The 21,094-nt window shown below is 41.6% G+C and overlaps 1 protein-coding gene across 1 annotated transcript in view; it reads right to left on the bottom strand.

The window, feature by feature from the left end:
* Positions 1-21,094, bottom strand: part of LOC309400523 (NACHT, LRR and PYD domains-containing protein 12-like) — a 60,370-nt gene that overhangs the window by 33,402 nt on the left and 5,874 nt on the right. Inside the window, exons 3-5 of the mRNA XM_081969076.1 lie at positions 17,137-17,304; positions 7,501-9,259; positions 6,583-6,711 (exon numbers count right to left, since the gene is read on the bottom strand). Coding sequence (XP_081825202.1) covers positions 6,583-6,711; positions 7,501-9,259; positions 17,137-17,304 — 2,056 coding nt within the window. The remainder of the gene's footprint in view (positions 1-6,582; positions 6,712-7,500; positions 9,260-17,136; positions 17,305-21,094) is intronic.

Below are 21,094 nucleotides of genomic sequence, written 5' to 3'. Positions count from 1 at the left end.
GCACTCACCATTGGGTCGTCTTCTGGGTTTCCTTCCTCTTCCTCCTCTGAGGTGGCCAGGGCGTTTTCAGTGGCTCCGCTCTCTGCCCCTGCTGGCTGTTGTGCCAGACGACTTTTTTCTGGTGGTTTTCTGGTGGTTTTCTTGATTGTGCTGGCAGGTGGTTGGCGTGGTTGTGGAACTGGGGCTGGAGCCCAGCATGTAGATGCTCGGTGGCCAAGCTGACCACAACGGTAGCACTTTATTTTGGGGCCCCAAGAACGAGGGGTTGGCGGGGGCTTTTCAGTTTGCTGCCTCTGCGTTTGGTGGGCTAACGGTTTTTTTTCAGGGGTTCTGGTACCTGGCTTTGGATAGGTGTTAATCTCGTGGTCCTGTATGATTGCAGTGGTGTACCATTCTTGGATACGATCTGGGGTCCCCCTTACGGCACAAGCTTGTTTCAGTTTGGGATCTAAGGCCTTTTTGAACATATAGACCAATAGTCTCTCTGGCCAGTAACGTAGTCTTCCAGCTATTCTCCGGAATTCCCAAACTAATTCTTTGACCGGCCGACCCCCCTGTCGTAATTCCTGGATCTGGTCTTCAGCATCTACCTGTTGGGCCACATCGTAAAATCGGGCCCGCATCAGTTGGATGAACCCCGTTATGTCATCTAACTCAGGAGCTGCTTCTTCATGGAGTTCCGCTATCCATTGTGCTGCCTCTCCTTCATTCATCCCCTCTGCTATTTCTTGGATCAGTTCTTGATCCATCAGGTATTGTGGGCCTACTTGGTCAACGTACGCCAATACTCGATTCATAAAGTAAGCTAGTTTGTCTCGGCTGCCATCATAGGTTGCACGGAACCTTGGGGGTGTGGGAGGAGGAGGGGGTGCTGGTGGTTGAACCGGAGCAACCTGTCGGCCTGCTGCTTGGGGTGGTAAGCTTCTTTGTGGGGCCACCCCCATCGGTTGGGCAAAAGTCTGCTGAGGCATTGGTGGGGGGACTGGACCCTGTGGTGGTCCCAGTCCCTGGCTCTGCCTCTGGGCAGCTATTTGGGGTGGCGCCATTAGTTGGGAAGGGGCAGGCGTCCACTGGCATTGAGCCCATCCATGACCCGGGAAGAAAGCCCAACCTGGATTGGCTTGATTGATGGGTTCAGAGCCATCACTTTGCAGAGGGGGGGAGGTGAAAGTGTTCCAGGCCCCTTTCGGCTGGTTAGTCTTTACTTCCCAACTTTTTTTCACTCCAGGAGGGGGGGTGCTGATTCGCTGGTGGCTGTGTGGAAAGAACCAAAGTCTCCACTCCACTGCACAGAAAAGGATAACGTGGGCTTTGCTAGGCTCCACCTGGGTGGTTCTGGGGGCCCCAGGGGTTTTTGTTCACTCACATTTAGGCGTCGGAATTGGTCCTGAAGGCCCATCAAAGACTGGCTGCGTGAGAGCGACTGAGATCTCCATTCATTTGCTCTTCTCCCCATGCTCCAGTCGTCTGTCAGAGTTCCCTTGGGGGCCCCTCTCCTTCTAGCAGGCATTCCTGAGAAGCAATAAATCCCGAAGCTAATTCCGTCTGTGAGGAAAATCTTGGTTTCGGTTCCTTTCGCCGGGCACCCAGCTGAAGTTCCCTTCCCCTCGCCTCTGCCTGTTGAACTATTTCTTTAGAAGGTGCATAGATAGTTTCGACAAAAATAAGCGATCCATCATCCTTAGCTTTCTCTGCTGCATTCTTTCCTTCCTCCATCTTCACTGAAATTTCGTCCTGCCCAGGATTGGGTCAGAACTGGGATTCAGTACCCCGATGAAAGAAAAAAAAATTTATGGGAGAGTTGAAATAATGTCAGCGTTCCAAATATCATGCAGAATTAAATCATTGTCCAAGGCAAAGTGATCCTTAAAACTCCAATTTAATAAGACAGGCATTTTGGCATTATGCTGTTGAATTTCAACTCTAAAGCACATCCTGTGAGTTCACCCAGTTAAAAGTTCATCATCTATCCCCACACCCCATAATTCATCACATGGTCCAATCTTCATCTTCCACGCTGCATGTACACCCCTCTTCTTCTGGCCAGGTGTCGAGGTGCGGAGACAAAAGACGACCTTAAGCTTCTAAGAAAATCCATAACAATACATTCCACAATCCTACTCCTTTCTATTCCCCCCTCCCAACTACTATACCAATGAAACAGCATAATATATATATGTTTTAAATATGTGGCAGGCCAAAGATCCTAAAAGGAACAGAATTACAGGCCTGACATTAATAAGGAAAAGAGCAGGGTTACTCCAGCAAACAGATATAATGAGTTTAAAATGAAGGAACCTCTAGAAGTAGTATTTACTGATCTGATTGGACCTATAAAACCCAGTTTGGGAGGTGCCTGTTATGTTTTGAGTATCATGGATCATTACTCAAGATATGGTTTCTGCTACTTAATGAAAGACAAGACGGAAACATTTCAACAATTTTTTAATTGGTTGAGATTTGCGGAAAGGAAGATAAAAGCCAAGGTTATTACTGTAGTTACTGATAATGGGACGGAGTTTACAAATTATAAATTCCAAACTATGTTAAAAACAGCTGGTATTGAGCATAAATGTTCTGCTCCTTATAAACCTCAACATAATTCATTTGTGGAAAGAAGAGGGCAAACATTACAAACTATGACTAGAACCATGTTAGCCGATTCAGGATTGCCTGAAACATTATGGGGTGAAGCCATGATATGTGCTAATCATCTACTGAACAATGTTGTAAATGCTTCTACTGGAGAGGTACCATTTACTCGTTGGCATGGTAGGAAACCTGATTTGAGCTACTTGCACATGTTTGGAGTTCCTGCTTGGGTGCATATTCCAGCACAGATCAGATTAAAGGGACAAACTCGTGCAAGGCAGTTAATATTTGTTGGTTATGACTCAAATTATAGATCTTATAGGTTCTGGGAATGTGGGACAATTAAGATCTATCACAGTGCAAATGTGAAGTTTTTAGAGCATATTGGTTGGGATAAACTGGAAATAAGCAATGATGAGGTAGTAATTGAAACTCGAGTAGACCAAAAGAATGTATAAGAAATACCAGAAACGAGTTATGAAGGGAAGGAGTCTACTCAGGAGGAGGAAGTGAAAAGTCAGGATGAAGTGATAAAGCAGGAGGACGTTCAGGATAGTCCACCAATAAGCCCTGAGTTAACCAGAAGGTCAACCCGTGTAACATGGCCACCTGATAGGTATTAGGCATCTGTTTCATGTAAGGTGGATAAGGTACCTGCTGCATACCATGAGCTGACTACGTATCCAACTGAGGATAAAAAGATAGTGCAAGCTGACATGAACAGTGAGTTTAAGTCACTGCAGGATTTGGGAGTGCTTGACAAGACTGATTTACCTTCAAGTAAACATGCAAGGGGACGCAAACAGAAATATAAGAATAAAACTGGAGTGGATAGGAAATATGTAGACCTTTATGAAATTTAAACCCCGATGAGTTAGATGATGTTGATATAATAGGTTCTGATGTTTGATAATGGGTGCATTATGAATTGTATCTTGAATCTACATTATATACTGTATTGTGTGTTAAAGAAAAAACATAAATCATTACTGTGATGTTTATGGATTGAGAATGTGAAGTTGTGTGTAAATACATTGACAACCCAAGAGGGAAGAGTGTTAGGGACGCATTGCCGGATGCAATGTGTGTTGACAGGGGAGCAGAGGTCGACCCCGAGGCCCCTCACTTGTGGGGTCCCACAGGGGTCGATCCTCTCGCCTCTCCTGTTCAACACATATATGAAACCGCTGGGCGAGATCATCTGTGGTTTTGGGGTGAGATATCATCTGTACGCTGATGACACTCAGCTGTATTTTTCCACCCCAAACCACCCCAACGAGGCTGTTGAAGTGATGTCCCGTTGTCTGGAAGCCGTGCGGGTCTGGATGGGTGACAACAGGCTCAAGCTCAACCCCTCCAAGACAGAGTGGCTGTGGCTTCCGGCACCCCAGTACAACCAGCACATTCCATCGCTGGCCATCGGGGATGAACAATTAGCCCCGGTGGAACGGGCACGCAATTTGGGCGTCCTCCTTGATGCCCGGCTGGCTATGGAAGATCATGTGACAGCCGTGGCGAGGGGGACATTCCACCAGGTTCGCCTGGTGCGCCAATTGCGACCCCTTTTGGACCAGGAGGCCCTGCACACAGTCACTCACGCGCTGGTGACGTCTCGCCTGGACTACTGTAATGCTCTCTACATGGGGCTCCCCTTGAGGTGCACCCGGAGACTGCAGTTGGTCCAGAATGCAGCCGCGCGGGTAATTATGGGGAGATCGAGGTTCTCCCATATAACACCGCTCCTGCGCGAGCTGCACTGGCTTCCTGTGGCCTACCGGGTGCGCTTCAAGGTGTTAGTTACCATCTTCAAAGCGCTCCATGGCATAGGGCCTAGTTACCTGCGGGATCGTGTCCTGCCCCATACATCCCTGCGACCCATTCGCTTACACAGAGAGGGTCTCCTCCGGGTGCCGTCCTCTAGAGATTGTCAGAGGGCGGTGCCCAGGAGTAGGTCCTTCTCTGTGGCGGGCCCTACCCTTTGGAACGACCTCCCCCCAGACATTAGAACAACAACCGATCTCCGCTCCTTCCGCAGTAAACTGAAGACCCACCTGTTTCGGCTAGCCGGCCTGGCATAATTCGACAACTTTTCCACCCCAGGTCATTTTTAATTGTCAATTTTAGTTTTTAAACTATTAATGTTATTTATTGTAATTATTTATTTATTTTTTACCTCCTCTGACACTGTGCTAACTGTTGCTTGTGTACGTCGCCCTGAGTCCCTGTGGGGAGAGGGGGCGACTAATAAGTTTAAATAAATAAATAAATAAATAAATAAATAAAATAAATGTAACCCTAGGCTTGGCTTGCCAATGTATATAAGCTATGATTATGTTACTGTTACTTTAAATGCTTAAGAGATTAATTGGTTTGTTACCTCAAGTAGCTATAAGAGGGAGCCAGAATGGCTGTTAGATCTCTCTCTCTGTTTGTTAGAAGCTGGTAGGTGTAAAGTGAGTTATTGTGGTTTGCAACTGTTAGCTATATTTTGTGTGTTAAACTAAGAATATTGATAACTGAATTACTGAACCGTGTATGACTTGGATTGTTAATCGGACTCTGAATACTTCTATATTTCTACATAGTAAACTACTATACTTTTATACTATTCAGTGTCTCTGTATGTTGGTTTGTGCGTGTTATTCCATATCACTCTCATCACGCTTCTCTGCATACTCACTCTCCTAACGGGGAGCTTAATTACTTAACACTGGTTATGGGCCCAGTGTACCCTGTGTACCCAGGTAGGGAGAGGGAGAGAGAGAGAGGGAGAAATACAGTAGGTAGGGAGAGAGTAGGTAGGTAGGTAGATGTTTCCAGGTGTACTTATACATGTGCTGGAGAAGGAAATCGCTGACAATCTATAGCACCTAACTTTGTTCCTGCTGGCACAGCATTTGATCCATGTAATTCTCATCAAACAGTTAAAGAGCTTTCCAAAAGGGAAAAAAAAAGTTTTTGCACTTTGCAAACCTCCCCAAAACATCTCATTTTCACGAAAACGGGCCCCGTTTTTTTCAAATAAAAGGCATGAATAGCCTTGGGGGTGGGCTTGCAGAGTGCTCCTGGGAAGGGTGGGGGAGTCCAAAAATGAGCAAAAAAGGGCCCATTTTTTCATGAAAACGGGCCCATTTCTTGTAAATTTTTTTTGCATGTATAGCCTTATGGAGGTTTATAGAGTGCTGCTAGGGGCTGGTGGGGCAAAAAACAACCCATTTTTTGCTCATTTCTGCCCTCCCCAGCCCCCAGGAGATCTCTGAAAGCCTCCATAAGACTATGCACGGCCATTTTGCTGAAGGGGTGGGGCTTCGGGAAGGCAAAAAATGCTGTATTCGATGTATAAAACCCCAGATTTTCAGCCTCTTTTTGAGGAAAAAAAGGTGTGTCTTATACTCCGAAAAATATGGTAATCCTAAATTAGTCTGTGTGAAGGAATAAATGCATAAATCAAGTGCAAGCTAATATCCTGATTTCCATTCCTATTCTAGTAACAAGGTGGGAACACTATGCTGGGGAGAAGACAAATGAAGTATGGTTGAAGTGAGGCCAGCTATAGCTCCAAATACACAATACTCTTTAGGGCCATGTGTTACAATGTTTGAAAAATGAAGCTATTCCATTTCAACAACTCTAACTCCCATGTTTCTTATAGAAGGACAATATCCTAATTCTATGGCGTGAAAAAAATTGCCAACCTGAAAGATTCTGAAAGATATGCTAAAGAGGATAAAAGCATTCTTAAGTGAATCAGTCAAGGGGCAGTGGTGGAAACACGGGTCAATTTGAATGGGGTACAAGACAATTCTAGTCCTGATTACATCATATGGAGGCAACAATGCTGCATTCTTGGGGATCTCCACATGACCTAACCTATGTCTTGGATGGAATTGCCTTGGCTATTAATCATCTTGAATTATAAATCTGGGTGCTAAACAATGTATTGGTTTCTTTATCAATAACATCTGTGGTGAAATGCAAGCAGTTTCTTACCTCAAGACTCTTAGGTTTCTCAGCTTTGTCAGTGATTTAAAGAAATCTTCCATATATCCTTCATCCAATTTAAATGGCTTCCAGTCCATTTCTAAATTATCCTGATGTGAATGTACTCTTGTTGCAGAACTGGAAAAATAGTAGTACAAAAAGACCATATTGTAAATGAAATGATTATGGAGCTCTATATGCAGGAATTAAGAAATTAAAACTAAGATGGCATCCAAGATACAAAAAAATGAATAAGCTGAGAGAAATTTTAAGGAGTCCTAAGTACCAGGATATAGATGTGAGAAGTAGTTTACACATGTTATATACCCATGCATGCAAGCATACCATGCATATTCCTCTTCATACATATTCCATTTCATTTGCATCCAAAGAATAATTACTGCCTATAATTATAAACAAGTGGGACTGTCTAGATTGCTGCCTGAGCTTCATTTAATTTTCAGAAAACGTCTCTGCTGCAATTGGCTATTGGGAATTCTGACAAGAATGCTTTTTCCCCTATGCAATAACTTTGGGCAGTGAAGGGTTATTGTACAAAACCACTTAAAGGACTGGACATTTATTTTAAAAACAGGTCACTAATGTAACAGGTAAAGGGGGAACTGCCTTTTTTAAGATAAAGTTGAAAAGAGTATTATCACATATCCATTTCTTCTACAGGAGGTGACAGGGAAAATGGAAAAACAGGTATTTTCTTTTTCCTTTTATTAGTCCATCCTGCCAATTACAAAGGGTAATGAATGGATGAGGGCTAGTAGAAAAGTGTGTTGTCCATTCATGGGTAATCCATGCTTATTTCTTTCACAGTGTTATAATTTTATCAATCCTCAATTGAGGTTAAATGGGTTGAGGTTATTATAATCTGAATTAAATGCCCAAATGTTATAAACTTTCAAAAATACTTACTTGTTTTTTGGAAGAAATAATCCATTATCTGCCTGATATATAGATGTAGGGCTTCGAACATAGAGATACTCCAAATTTTGGCAGTGCTGTATACAATAGGTCAGGATCATCAATTCCATGTCTGAGTTGCACTGATAATTTATTTCAGTGATAGCACATAGAGCATCTCTTACAAAATTCTCATCTTGTGTCTCATATAAGTAACTAAGTATTTCTTTTTCCAAATAGAAATGAATTTTTATATGAAAGGAATTGTATAAATACAGCATATGATTATCTTGTGTGATCCAATTTAGGTCGATCGCATTAATTTTGCTGTTAATGTTGTTTTTCACCCAGTTTAATAATAACTCTTTATTCTCGCAAGAAATTTCCCATCCGAATTCTTGTTTCAACTCTCTCATTCTATTTTCTTCATTTAGAAAACCAAAGAGGAAGCGAAATCCTACTGCAAATTCAGATCTAAAATATTCTTTATGTCTATTTAAAAGTGCCGGCAAATTTCTATTCAGGTTTTCAGAATGGTGCTGCTCTCCTCCTTCCAGAACATAAAATAAAGAAGCAAAAAACTCCTGGAAGCTTAAGTGAACGAAACTGAAGTTTTTAATACAGTGAATATCCCGTTTGAAATTGTTCTCATTCAGAAAGAGGGGAAAGAAGTCATCCTGAACCAAACTGTGCATCATGACTTCTTCTTCTGTAAACAGTATTTGCTGGTTCCAGATGCCCTCTGCAGCCAAAGAGCAGACGTTTTTCAACTTTCTTTGGACATCCTGTTCGGATTCTTGGTGGTGATACTTTAACAAGCCGGAGAGATACAGTATATAGATTGCAGTGTGAGTGCATGGCATCTTCTGGAGATCTTTACCTCCCTCCATCTCTTGTTTCATCACTGTGCAGATGATCCAGCTCACAAGGGGAATAACACACATGGTGAAAAGTATATCATTTTGTTTCACAAATCTGAAAGCTTGCACTGCTTGGTCTTTATCTTCAAAAAATTTCTGGAAATATTCTTCCCTCTTCTCTCTAGAAAACCCCAATATCTGCAAAAAACGTGGATATTGTAAACATTGATTGAGTTTCTTCAAAGCAATAGGTCTTGTTGTGATTATAAGAGAGGATTTTGGAAGAAGCTTTTTTTGGAATAAACTTCTCAAAATAATTTTTATAGGTTCCTTCTTCCAGGGATCAGAGCAACAGGAATCTTCAGCCTGATCAAAAGAATACCTTAATTCATCAAACCCATCAATTATGAACAGAAGCTTCCTTTCATTCTTCAGTATGTTTTGAATGAAGTTTTCTACTGCATCACACGTGGGCAATTGTTTTGAAATTATTTCTGCAATGCTACTCTTTTCTGACTCTGCATGGCGATTCAACTCTCTACAAGAAATATAAAAAACATAATTAAATCGATCATGGTAAAATTTTTGAGAAGCCCAATCCAACATGATTTTTTTGGCCATTGTGGTTTTTCCAATTCCTGCAGCTCCTTGCAACACAACAGTTTGTGGAATTGTTTCATACTTAGGGTCAAATAATGTTTCAATTCTGGCTGAAGACTCAGCTCTCTGGTTGATGATTTCAGTATGTTCCCTTCCTATTGCTTGAATTTCATATACCCTTTCCTGTTGAGATCGTTGACCATCTAGGATGATTAGCGTTGAGTATCTCTCATCTAGGGACACACGTTCACCAGGAGGAGAATTAGGATCTTCAATAGTTTTAAATTGTGTTTTAACATAGCTTCTGTAATCTAAAGCAAGAAAAAAAATTAAATTAGAAGTTTTAAAAATAAGGCTTGCAAAAGACACTGGGTTTTGTTTTTTGTTTTTGTTGCTGGATCTTTTCCTTGAAGCCACCTTCATCCTCCCCATTCTGGATTATGTTTACAGGATCAATTAATTAATCAAAATAGGAATTGATTTCAATAAGCAAATGTTTGTTATTAAATAAATTAAATAATAATTATTTATTAACTATTAGCTTCTTTTTCCACATGATATTTCTCAAATAATTGCATTCAACACTAATAGGTTATATAAAAATGTTTCTTTGGACTTTGATATACAGAGGTTTTTAAACCTTATTCCCTTGGAATATGCTAAATACTCTCAGAATGAATTTAATACCAGCATAATATATTGTTCTTTCCTCATTACACATGCAGCTAAACCCACCTATCCTCCAATAAAACAGACCGTGTGCATAGATCTGGATGCTTTATTGAAAGAACAGGATATGGTGGAACTGGGGAAAATAGGAATGCGTACAATGAGAACCAAATACAAGACAGGCAGTATTGATTTACTACTGAACATAACAATTAATAAATACAAGTAATCTAAATCTCACCAGCGATGCTCTGTGTGTGGGATGCAATTTGTCCTTGGATGACACAGATTAAGATGGATTCTTCTTTATGCTTCTGCTTCCACAAATTTGCTAAAGGAAAATAGAATCTAACTTCCCAGTGTGCACTTGCTTTGAGAGTGCGGGCTGAGGAGTAAAGAGGTTGGGTCAGCTTCAAAACAATATAATTGGTATTTGTTCCTCCGGCCACTTGATGGGACTACAGAGCAGCAACAGTACATAAAGATTGCATGTTGCAGCATGACCCTCCCTGCCTGATATCAACTGATACCATTATTTGAGTTCTGAGATGGTAGCATTAAGTAAGCTGCCATTACTTTTTTTGCTGATATGGCTATCAGTAGAATGACATGACTGCAGTTTCCGATCAGGCTTCTGGGAGCTTGACAGTGATATATGTTTGGAATATAACATCCCATTGTTAGCTTCTCCCTTAAAATTGCTGAAGTAATCTGATGTGTATCCAGCACCATTCTGTAGCAACGGGACCCGAGTCATGTCAGAACATATCTGGACAGTGACTTGGCTTTGAGGCTGACACATCACTGCTTCTGCTACTGTGAGGCTGCCCTCAGATTCTGTGTTGGATGAAGAATCTCCATTCATTAAGGATCTGTGAGATGTTGAACATTCTTCCTTCAGAAACTGTTCTTGCTTGCAAGCCACCTCCACTCACAGATGCAGATCAGGGGATTTGCCCTTCTGTGAAATGCTCTTTCTTTCTCTGCATTTGATTTAGATGGTTGAAATTGAATCTATGGCATATTTCTAGGGGGGGGGGCACCTCTGAAATAAGGAAACCAGTTTGTTCTGAGGATGCAACAGTCTCTGATATATTTGTCCCACACCTTGTGTCAGGATCTTCCTGTGATGACTGAATGGAAGTTCCTTTTGAACAAATACCATAGAAGACACTGCAGAAGGATGATTCAGTTTCTCTTTGATCTTTGCTGATGTTTGTGGTGTGGCTGTAGGCTGCTGCATCACTAGAGCCATAGAATTCTCCACAGGTTCTGTGGTATGAATAGCACAGATAGACTCTAGAGCAGTGTTTCTCAAACTTGGCGACTTTAAGTCCTGTGGACTTCAACTCCCAGAATTCTGGGAGTTGAAGTCCACAGGACTTAAAGTCGCCAAGTTTGAGAAACACTGCTCTAGAGGCTGTGGCATGGAGCATGCTATAGTTTGTTCTGTATTGTTAGCTAGGCATTGCCTCTGTGGTCTGAAGGGAAGAAGGGTGACCCAGTTGTCAGTATCTTCTTTGACTAATCCCTCCTTTATAATTTCTAAAGGGAGTTTGTTCTCAGTAGATGTTGCCACCTGGTTGTCATCTTCCATCCTTTGGAAGATTGTGCACCTTAAATGACCTTGGTCACTGTCACAGACGAGGGTGTCACTAAAGGGGCCTATAAAGGGGCATGGCAAATGGGTAATGTGTGGTGATTCTTTTAAGAGGAATTGGTTGTGGCTTGGCTGAAAAATAGAAGGATGTCCATTCTCTAATGTATTTATCAGCATGCTGCTAACAGAGGTTGGTTTGTGCATGCTTCCTAAACAGACATCACCTATAGTGACCCTCCCTAGGTCTAATTTCTGAGCGTATGGAGCATTGATCTGAGCTCTTGCCTTGTGGACTTGAAAAATATCTCTCCCTAGGAGCAAGACTCTCTGAACCTGAGGATCGATTTCTGGTATCAAATGTGCTATGCAATTCAAATGTGAGTGATGAATTGTTACATCTGGTGTAGGGATTTCAGATCTATGGTAAGGGATCTGGTTGCATTTGATAAGAGTTGGTAAAGTCAGGCATGTTTTTGACTTGATAACCAGATGCTCTTCTCCCCGCCGTCTCCACAATTCCTGCACAAGTTTTTAAGGAATATGGAGTACTGGGGCTTTTAATGCCAAAGATATCAAAGGATTAGCTGGCTAAAGGTCTATTACTTTGGGCATGTGCACCTTAAATGACCTTGGTCACTGTCACAGGCGAGGGTGGCTTTGTCCCTTTAGCTTGCTGGGTAGACTCTGACTAGAGAGATTTTGGAGCAGGACTTGCCATCTGCAATCTCTTTGCAGACCTCTGTGCATTTTGCATGGGTTTATGTTGTGATTGTAGCAATGTGTTCTTCTTCCTTGCCGTGCTCACTGCCACTGTAAGTGTGTTGTAAAGTCCATGGTCCTGGCCCTTGATGTAAAGCTGTATTGTGGCCTAAAAGTTTTTTTATTTTTTTAACATACATATAAGATAATCCAAAGTATATCATTACATCTTAACAAACATTTTTTGAATATTCAATAATATATCAATTCCTCTTGCCATCAAGCCTCTTCAATTTTTATTTGCTCTTCTGCTTTCCATACATCATATTATAGTGTATTTCATCTTCAACTCTTCTCCTCTCCCTCTCTCCTCCCTACCTCCTTTCTTCCCTATGCCATCTCTCTCTTCTCTACTTCCCCTTGCTCCCTCCCTCTCCTCTCCCCTCTTTCCAAACCTTCCCTCTCTCTCTCTTTCCCTTCTACTTCCCTCTCTCCTGTCTCCACCCACCTCTCTCCCTCTCTTTATCTCCCTTCCATTCTCTATTTTACATGGTGTATTTTCGCCTTTTAGCAAACCTCATTTAATATCAGTGGCATTAATAATTATATTCCAAAAGAAAAAAGAAGGAAAAAAAACTATTTTCCATATTACTAGTTTTTCTTTTAAAGGGTATACCTTTATACAAATTCCATTTGTCCCCCCCCCATAAAAACCTCTTTTTGGGGCGAAGTGCAAGATGGATTCAAGTTTCCAGCTATCCTCATAATACTGTTACATATTTATATATCATTAAGCCCCCATATTTTAGTCTCATGTTGTAACTTTAAATACATACGTATTGTTAGGCTTATTTCCAAGTTCTCCCTCCATTTTTTTTCTCTCCTCTGGTAACTTTCTCAACTAATATTTTTCTTATTTGTAACCCGGTATAATCATTTCACATTCCATTATTAATACATATCAACTAGCCTACTATCTTTATTCACTTTAATTAATCTATCTTTAATTCCTCTTTACTTGCAATCCTTCCTATACCATACACACATATTACATTTCAGTGTTAGTTAATTAAAGTTCAAATAGCATATGCTTTACACACGTTCTCCACCTTTCCCCCCTAATTATTATTATCTATGTGTGTATTTCCCTTCTTCCTTTATTTTCCCTTCCATTTATTTTTAAAGAATCTTAAATCCCGATCTCTGAACTTCTCCTTACTCCCAAACTTTTTTGTGAGTTTTTGCTGTACCATTCGTCATACCCTCTTCAGGATTTCCTTTGGTCTCCTCGGCCTATTTTCCCTTTTTCTTTTCTTATTATATTTTCCCCCTGTAATGAACTCTTTTCTTTTTTTCATCTGCTCAATTCTTTCCTCTTCTTTTCCTTTCGTTTTTTTTTGGGAGGCACCCTCTTCCCTTTTCGTTGTGCCACTATTAAATCCAATGAGATCCTTTATCAGCTTATTATTTCCTTCACTCTCTCTTGCTTTTTCTATATTTTGGCTTTCATTTCCACTTCTTTCCATAATATTCAGCCTATCATCCTTTCTCAATCCAAATGATTCACAGATATTTTTCAACATTTCACATATTTATTTAAGATCCCACCCCTCCATAATGCCCGATTTTTAATTTGCTATTTTCCTACGTCCAATTGTATCCCAATTCTTTACACTTCAAAACTCCCACTTTTTTCTCATCCACCAACTCCAGTCCAGTTCAAATTTCCCCCTTCAAACAAAAAAGGGAAAAGATTTCATTGTAAAAGAATGTCCTCAAACAGCCTGTGCCTGATTCAAAGTTCCAAAGTCCTCACCATCAAAATCAGCTCTTTCATTTTCTTTGTTTCTGCCAGATAAGCGTTCTTTCTGGTAGAGATGTAAATGTAACCTTTAACTCCACAGAGACCCAAAATGCAAATTGTAGCAAGGGAGCAGGAGAGGGAGTTTCTTAAATCGTATTGAAATCATGTTGAAAGCAAGCTTCCTGGTCTTTTTTGTTATACTCTGGCTACAAGCTTTTTCAGCTCTTGATTTCGTTTCCTTTGTTTCTGCCTGATGATGGTTCTTCTTCTGATAGGTGCCTCCACTTCTTAGTATTTTTTCCCAGTCAGATATCTTAAATCTTTTTTTTTTTTTTTTTTGTAATAAAATTTTATTGGTTTTTCAAAATTTATAGGGAAAAGGGTAAATGGACAGGTATACAAATTTTGGCAGTTGCAAAGTGTGTGAGGCCCCCCTCCCTCCATACCCATAGCGTACATTTATATATAATGCATTAGTATATAATTGATTATAATCAGCATATTAGTTCTATTATTAAATTCAATCAAATTAAACATTACAATATAAAATCCAAATATAATTCCATTTTCACTTTCGGTCAATTTATAATAATATGATTTTCATATTTATTTCTGTGATCTGAGTCTTCTTGCTATTGCCCCATCTCCCTCCACTGGCAGAGCTCTGGCCCCTCCCGTGTCCTGCGTGTCCGTTGTAGTGTCTGGTGGTTTCTCTAGGAGTGTTTTATTTTTTTCCATAAAGGCCTGCGCCTCTATGGGTGAATTAATTCTGATTCTTGTCTCCTCCCAGAATATCAGCATACCTTCAGGCATCAACCATCTAAACCACACCCCTTTCTGGTATAATTTATTCGCTAATTGCGAATAATTTTTTCTTTTTTCTCTAATCTTCTTAGGGATCTGCTTCAGAATGGTTATCTCCATATCATGATATGTCAATGCTTGCCCCCTTTGTACACCCAGAATTTCATCTCTTGTGGTTTTTCTAAGGAATTTAATGTGAACCTCCCTGGGTACATTGTGTGTTCTAGCATAAGCTGAGTTCACTCTATAAACCAGATCTATATCCCACCCCATCTGTTGTTTTTCTTTGTGTGTATAGTCAGCCAGAATGTTTGTCATGATGTCCCTTATATTTTCCCCATCTTCTTCTATAACATTTTGAAATCTAAGATAATAGGACATTCTCTCAAATTCTAATTTCATCTGTTGGATGTCAAGATCTTTGTTCCCTTTCTGCACAGCTTCCACCCCCCCCCTCACCTCCTCCACCCCCCCTTCCACAAGATTCAGTCTTTGTGAGTTCTTATATATTTGGGCTTGATTTTCTTTAATTTCATCTTTCATTTCCCTTAACTGTTTCTTGATTTCCTCCTGGCCCTGTAGAATTTGTTGAAGCATTTGTTGAAAGTCCATCTCTGTAATCTTATGTTGCATCAGTTCTGTTATCTTTGACTGTGTGGCTGGACTGGATGTTGCGGATGTTGGAGCAGAGGTGGCAAAGCCAGGTTTTCCAGGAGGGGGTCTTTTAGATGCCATCCTTTATAACGTTAAAAGTTCAGTCCAAATATGAAGTAAGCAGTTAGAAAAGAAGGGTAGCCAGGTGAATCCGGGAGCAGAATAACCAGGCAGAAGAGAATCTCTCCAATAAGTCTGGCAATAGATAGAAAATTTCCCCTAGAAGGTTAAAAAAATACCAATCCACAAGAGGTTCCTCTGGGAGACACGGAGACAAAGACCGGAAGCCTGAATTTTAAAGGTGGAGTCAGGTTTCAGAGTTCATAAAGACAACGGAAGTGTGCCATCTTGCCCTGCCAGTTTTGGGCACAGAGGCGTAACAAAGTTTTAAAAAGTTCCAAAAGTCCTCAAATCATTGTAATATGTAAAATTAAATTGAAAGGAAAATCATCTCAGCCTAAGTGAGGCTTCATTCGTTGGCTCTCCCCCCTCCTCCTTCCCCGGGGGCTGAGAGCAAAATTGTTTCTTGCCGCTTGTCCAAGGGGGGGGGGGGAAACCCCCCTCCCTCCAGCCGCACCTCCAAAATGCTCCGAAAGTTATTTTAAAGTTTTAAAAGCTGAATCAAATCTTTATGCAAAGTAAGGGATGAAGAGAGAGGCAACCTCACCGCACCGCAGCTGCTTCCTTCAATTGTAGCATTCTCCAGTCGGCTTGTAGCGAGGCGCGAGGCGTGGAAACGCGATGCGCCCTCCGAGCTTGCTCCCCGGTGCCTTGGGCGCGCGAGAGAGCTCCCGCCGGCTGCCGCCGCTGCAGGAGACCTCCGCGATGCCGCCCCTCCGGCAGGACCCCTCTGCGGGGTGTCCTGTGCCCCCCAAGGAGTGGGGAAGCCCACCGGGGAGCCGGAGCGGGCAAAGAGCTGCCCGTCGCCGCCGCCGCCGGAACCGGAACTCCAGATATCTTAAATCTTAAATGCAGTCTTTAATCTTTAATTCCACAGAAGCACAGAATACAAATTGTAGTAGAGAAGCGGGGGTGGGAGGTGGGGTGGGTGGGTATTCTTCAATTTTAAGTCATAGTCCCTCCCCCCTTCAGCTCCTTCATAAGGTTTCCGTGGAGTTTGGAGTTTATCAATTAACCGCTATTAAAGCAAAGTCTTTCCAGGTTTCAAATTCAACTAGAGAAAAGATTATTTTCCCTATATTACTGAAATATCCAGTCCTTTTTAAAATTCCACCTCCTAAACTAGATAAACAGTCCGTTCTCTTTGGGCTTTAATGTTTTTAAACCACCATCTTTTTTCCTTTTCTCTTTATTTTACCATGCTGTTCCCAATTTCTCCGTTTATGCTATTTTACATTTGAATTCTCTCCCAATAACTCCACTCTTATTTTATCAGTAGGTTTTAAATCTTCTCACCCAGTCTTGTCACTTTGTCCAGCCATCGCTCCTGCACTCGTGCTTAGCCCAATTTCCTCCAACTTTGTGGCAGACATTTTACAATGCTGTCTCCCCCACCACCAGGTCAGAAAGCTAGTCTCTGGCTTTCGAGGAACCATTTTCTTCCCTCTTGGCCGTTCGAGACGCAGCTCTTTTTTCAACTTTTGTTCAAGAAGGCTCTGGTCTAAAAGAACCCCCCACCCCCGGCAATGGTTTGTCAGCCCTGGATTTCACGGGGCCCCTCGGGAGCCCCTTTTTCAGTCTGTCTCATTGTGGCACTAACCGGAAGTCCCCTGCCTACCTCCTTCTCATTCCCATCTTATTCCAGAGTTTGGCAATGCTGCCAGCTGTGGCTTTTCCATGTGGGGCGGGGCAGGGGCAGTCCCAGTGAAAGGGATGCCACGCAGGCTGCAATGCTGGGCCTTTTTGGCATTCCTGGCCTCCAGAAGCCTTCTGTCAGCCAAAAAGAGCCTTGTTTTTGGCCTTCCCCTTCCCCCACCTCCAATAGTTCTCCACCTTACCTTCTAATTCCTGCTCGAAAAGGTCAGTCCTGAGCATGGCCGAAGGGTGGGGGCCAGTGGATGGGTTGAGTGATGTGGGCGGAGCAGCCTCGTGGTCCTGCATGGGCTGGATTAAAGGCTTCAGCAGGTCACAGCCAGCCCGTGGGCCATAATTTGAGGACCCATGGTCTATAAAGATGAATGTGCAAATAGAAATATGTATTATTTTTCACAGCAAAAAAGGTAAAGATGGTTAAATGAATTGCTTTATTCAAAGAAATTAATATATCTAATCTTGTTTTTATTTGGAAACCGCTTCTGGATTTTGTGTTTACGATAAAAAAAATAAAACTGATCTTGGTTTTGCTGATTAGATAGGTTTGTTGTTATAGAAATAGCTAGTCTATATTTTATTCAGAGGTGGTATTCAGCAGTTTCTGACCAGTTCTGGAGAACTGGTAGCAGAAATTTTGAGTAGTTTGAAGAACCGGTAAATACCACCTTTGACTGGCCCCGCCCCCATCTTCTCTGTCTCCCGAGTCCCAGCTGATCGGGAGGAAATGGGGATTTTGCAGTAACCTTTCCCTGAGTGGGGTGGGAATGGACATTTTACAGTATCCTTCCCCTGCCAGGCTCATCAAGCCACGCCCACCAAGCCACGCCCACAGAACCGGTAGCAAACATTTTGAATCCCACACTGATTTTATTGTATAAAACTATAAAATTGAGGATGTAATAGATGAAAAGAAATAACACTGCCGCTTAGAGACTTGGAAATATTGTTTTTCTTCTCTACATTTGAGCATTTGATAATCTTCTGCAAAGTAAGAGATCAAGGACTCTGGGTTTGTTTATTGAAAATGATAGCAGGAAGAGCATGGATGTTTATACAGGTGCTTCTCTGTGTACTATCAGAGTGAAAAGCTTGGAGCTGGAAAAAAAAGATTCCACTGAACTGGGAAAGAGAACAGTTAACTGTTTGGAAAAGAGCCTTGGATTTTACAATGGCAGTGTGCACTATTGGAAGGAAAAGATCAATACAGATGATGTTGCAACAGAGAAAAGAAAAGAAAGTGACATTGCAGATGATAATGCAAGAAATTCAAAAAATACAAGTAAGAACAGAGAGCATTGAAAAAAGATTGGAGATTATTGGACAAAGAACAGAAAAAAATAGATGAAAAAAATTGAGAATACTCACCAAACGATGATTAAATATGAGGACAGATCTCAAAAAACTGAAGAAAGGAGTGAACAAAGAGATAGGAAAATTGGAGATATTGACAGCAGAATGAGTGCTGTTGAAAAAGATAAAAGTGGAATATTGGAATGGGTGATCGATAGACTAGAATTTTACCTCAGATTCCAGAAGATAGAAGAAGAAAAGGGAGAAAATTTGGCAGAAGTAATGATAGAAATTCTTGCAGAAGCATTGGTTCTCCAAACTACTCAAAACTTCCGCTACCTGTTCACCAGAACTGGTCAGAACCGGCTAAATACCACCTCTGCTCTAGGCCATCTCAGTGCTAGATCCCAACCTGAAACATGATGGGAAAGGATCTAGGTAATTATTTCCTCCAGGGCTTTTCAAAGCTACACCACTGGTTTGGCAGCATTTTTCATCCTGTTGATCTCTGCATAAAGTCCCCAACTTTCATGATCTTCATAACTGCTTTTCAATCCTGGTTTGTTTTTAATATGTGAAAGTTGAAGGTAGAAAACCTTGCATGCCCAACAGTGGGGGCTTTGAGGTGTTGGGTGGCGTATCATAACATTACACAATTTATTTTCCAAGTATCTTAAATGTGAGCAGTTTTGCATACCATTTTTATCAAAGCAAAACCCTTAACTAGGATACCAGTTGTTTTGTGTCTTTCCAATTGTCTGTAAGTTTCTTCTTTTTAGAAACCAAGTGAACTCTTCACTGTATTTCAGCTGAATGTAAATTGGGTTTCAATGATGCCATGTCAGCCATTCAATCTTGGTAGTCTTTTCTTCTCTAGCCTAAGTAATGTAATGAAATTATAGACCCCCTAGATCTTTGGGCAACTCTTTGAGGGAGGGTGGGTTGTTTAATAATGCTGATGTTTCTACAGAGGCTAATCTCATGCCATCCGAGAAAAAGTGAGGCAAACTAAAGCAGATCTTCAGGATGCATCAAGATATAAATGGGATTTCTCCTTGGGATTAAGAATGGTTCTGGGATACTTCTTAGTTCCCAGATTTCGGATCTTCAGTGTAGAAATGTACTCAGGGGTTTCTAGATATTTGGCGACTATCCTTTCCCAAGTCATCTTTCATTTCATTTCGACCTGGAGCTCCTGTCACAGAATGCCGTCTTTGGATTCAATCTGGGTCAGTCACCAGAACCAGAACTTTTGTTTTACAAGCTGCAGCCCATCTTCAGGGAACTTTTCTCTAGAAGACTGCATGTTCTGGCCATTCTGTGTGTATAATTTATATGGTGTCTATTGTACGTACCTGTTTAGATATTGATTGGGGTGCTGATGGCTGGCTATTAAGTGGTTGGCTATTTGCTTGTGCTGCCAAGGCCTCGCCTCCTAAGTATTTGATAAGCTGGTGCTAAATCTGCATTCATATTGACTGATGAGGGGCTCTTTTACCTACCTCCCTGGCTGTTTTTGTCCCTGCTCATGCAACAATCTTAGTAGCTACAAATGCTCTCATTCTTTTCTGGCTCCACCAAGCATTACATACCCTGCTCTCTTCCTTAACAGCAACAAAGCATCGCCACCTGTAATAATTTATAATACTGTATCAGATCAGGAAACATGAATGGTCCAAATCATAGTCAGCTCATGACCTGGTAACTTTCAAGGATCAACTATCCCCTCTGCACAGAGGCTTCACCCATTTGACTAATCTGCCTCCAGCAAATTAATGGGTGCAAGCAATGGTGAATTCATCCCTGATGCACAGAATGTTCCTGGTATCTTTTAAAGATGTTCTGATGCATCACCTACTCATGAAGCCATTCATAGATCCCATTGATCTGGACACTGACTAGTACTGATTATGTTACCTAGTTTGGGTAATAAAATATTTGCAAGGATAGGATAGGATAGGATAGGATAGGATAGGATAGGATAGGATAGGATAGGATAGGATAGGATAGGATAGTACAGAATAGAATGAGTTGGAAGAGACCTTGGAGGTCTTCTAGTCCAACCCCCTGCTTAGGCAGGAAACCCTACACCACTTCAGGCAAATGGTTATCCAATCTCTTCTTAAAAACTTCCAGTCTTGGAGCATCTAAAACTTCTGGAGGCAAGTTGTTCCACTGCTTGATTGTTCTAACTGTCAGGAAATTTCTCCCTAGTTCTAAGTTGCTTCTCTCCTTGATTAGTTTCCACCCATTGCTTCTTGTTTTACCCTCAGGAACTTTGGAGAATAGTTTCACTCCATATTCTTTGTGGCAACCCTTGAGATATTAGAGCACTGCTATCATGTCTCCCTTAGTCCTTCTTTTCATTAAACTAGACATACCCAATTCCTGCAACTGTTCTTCATATGTTTTAGCCTCCAGTCCCCTAATCATCTTTGTTGCTCTTCTCTGCATTCTTTCTAGAGTCTCAATATATTTTTGTATTGTGGTGATAAAAACTGAATGCAGTATTCCAAGTGTGGCCTTACCAAGGCATTATATTGTGGTATTAACACTTCATGGGATCTTGATTCTATCCCTCTGTTTATGCAGCCTAGAACTGTGTTGGCTTTTTTGTCAGCTGCTGCACACTGCTGGCTCATATTTAAATGGTTGTCCACTAGGACTCCAAGATACATCTCACAGATACTACTATTGAGCAAGGTATCCCATATACCAGGGATGGCGAACCTATGGCAAGCGTGCCACAGGTGGCACATGGAGCCATTTGTCAGGGCACGCGAGGTGCTGCCCTGTCAGCTGGCCAGCGCACATGCGTGCGCTTATAGGAGCCTGGGGAGGGCGAAAAGAGCC

The sequence above is a fragment of the Natrix helvetica genome, assembly GCF_964273705.1.
Source record: "Natrix helvetica genome assembly, chromosome: 1".
NCBI classification, from domain to species: Eukaryota; Metazoa; Chordata; class Lepidosauria; order Squamata; family Natricidae; genus Natrix; species Natrix helvetica.
The sequence above is the reverse complement of the archived record's forward strand: the minus strand, read 5'-3'. Positions and strand labels throughout refer to the sequence as shown.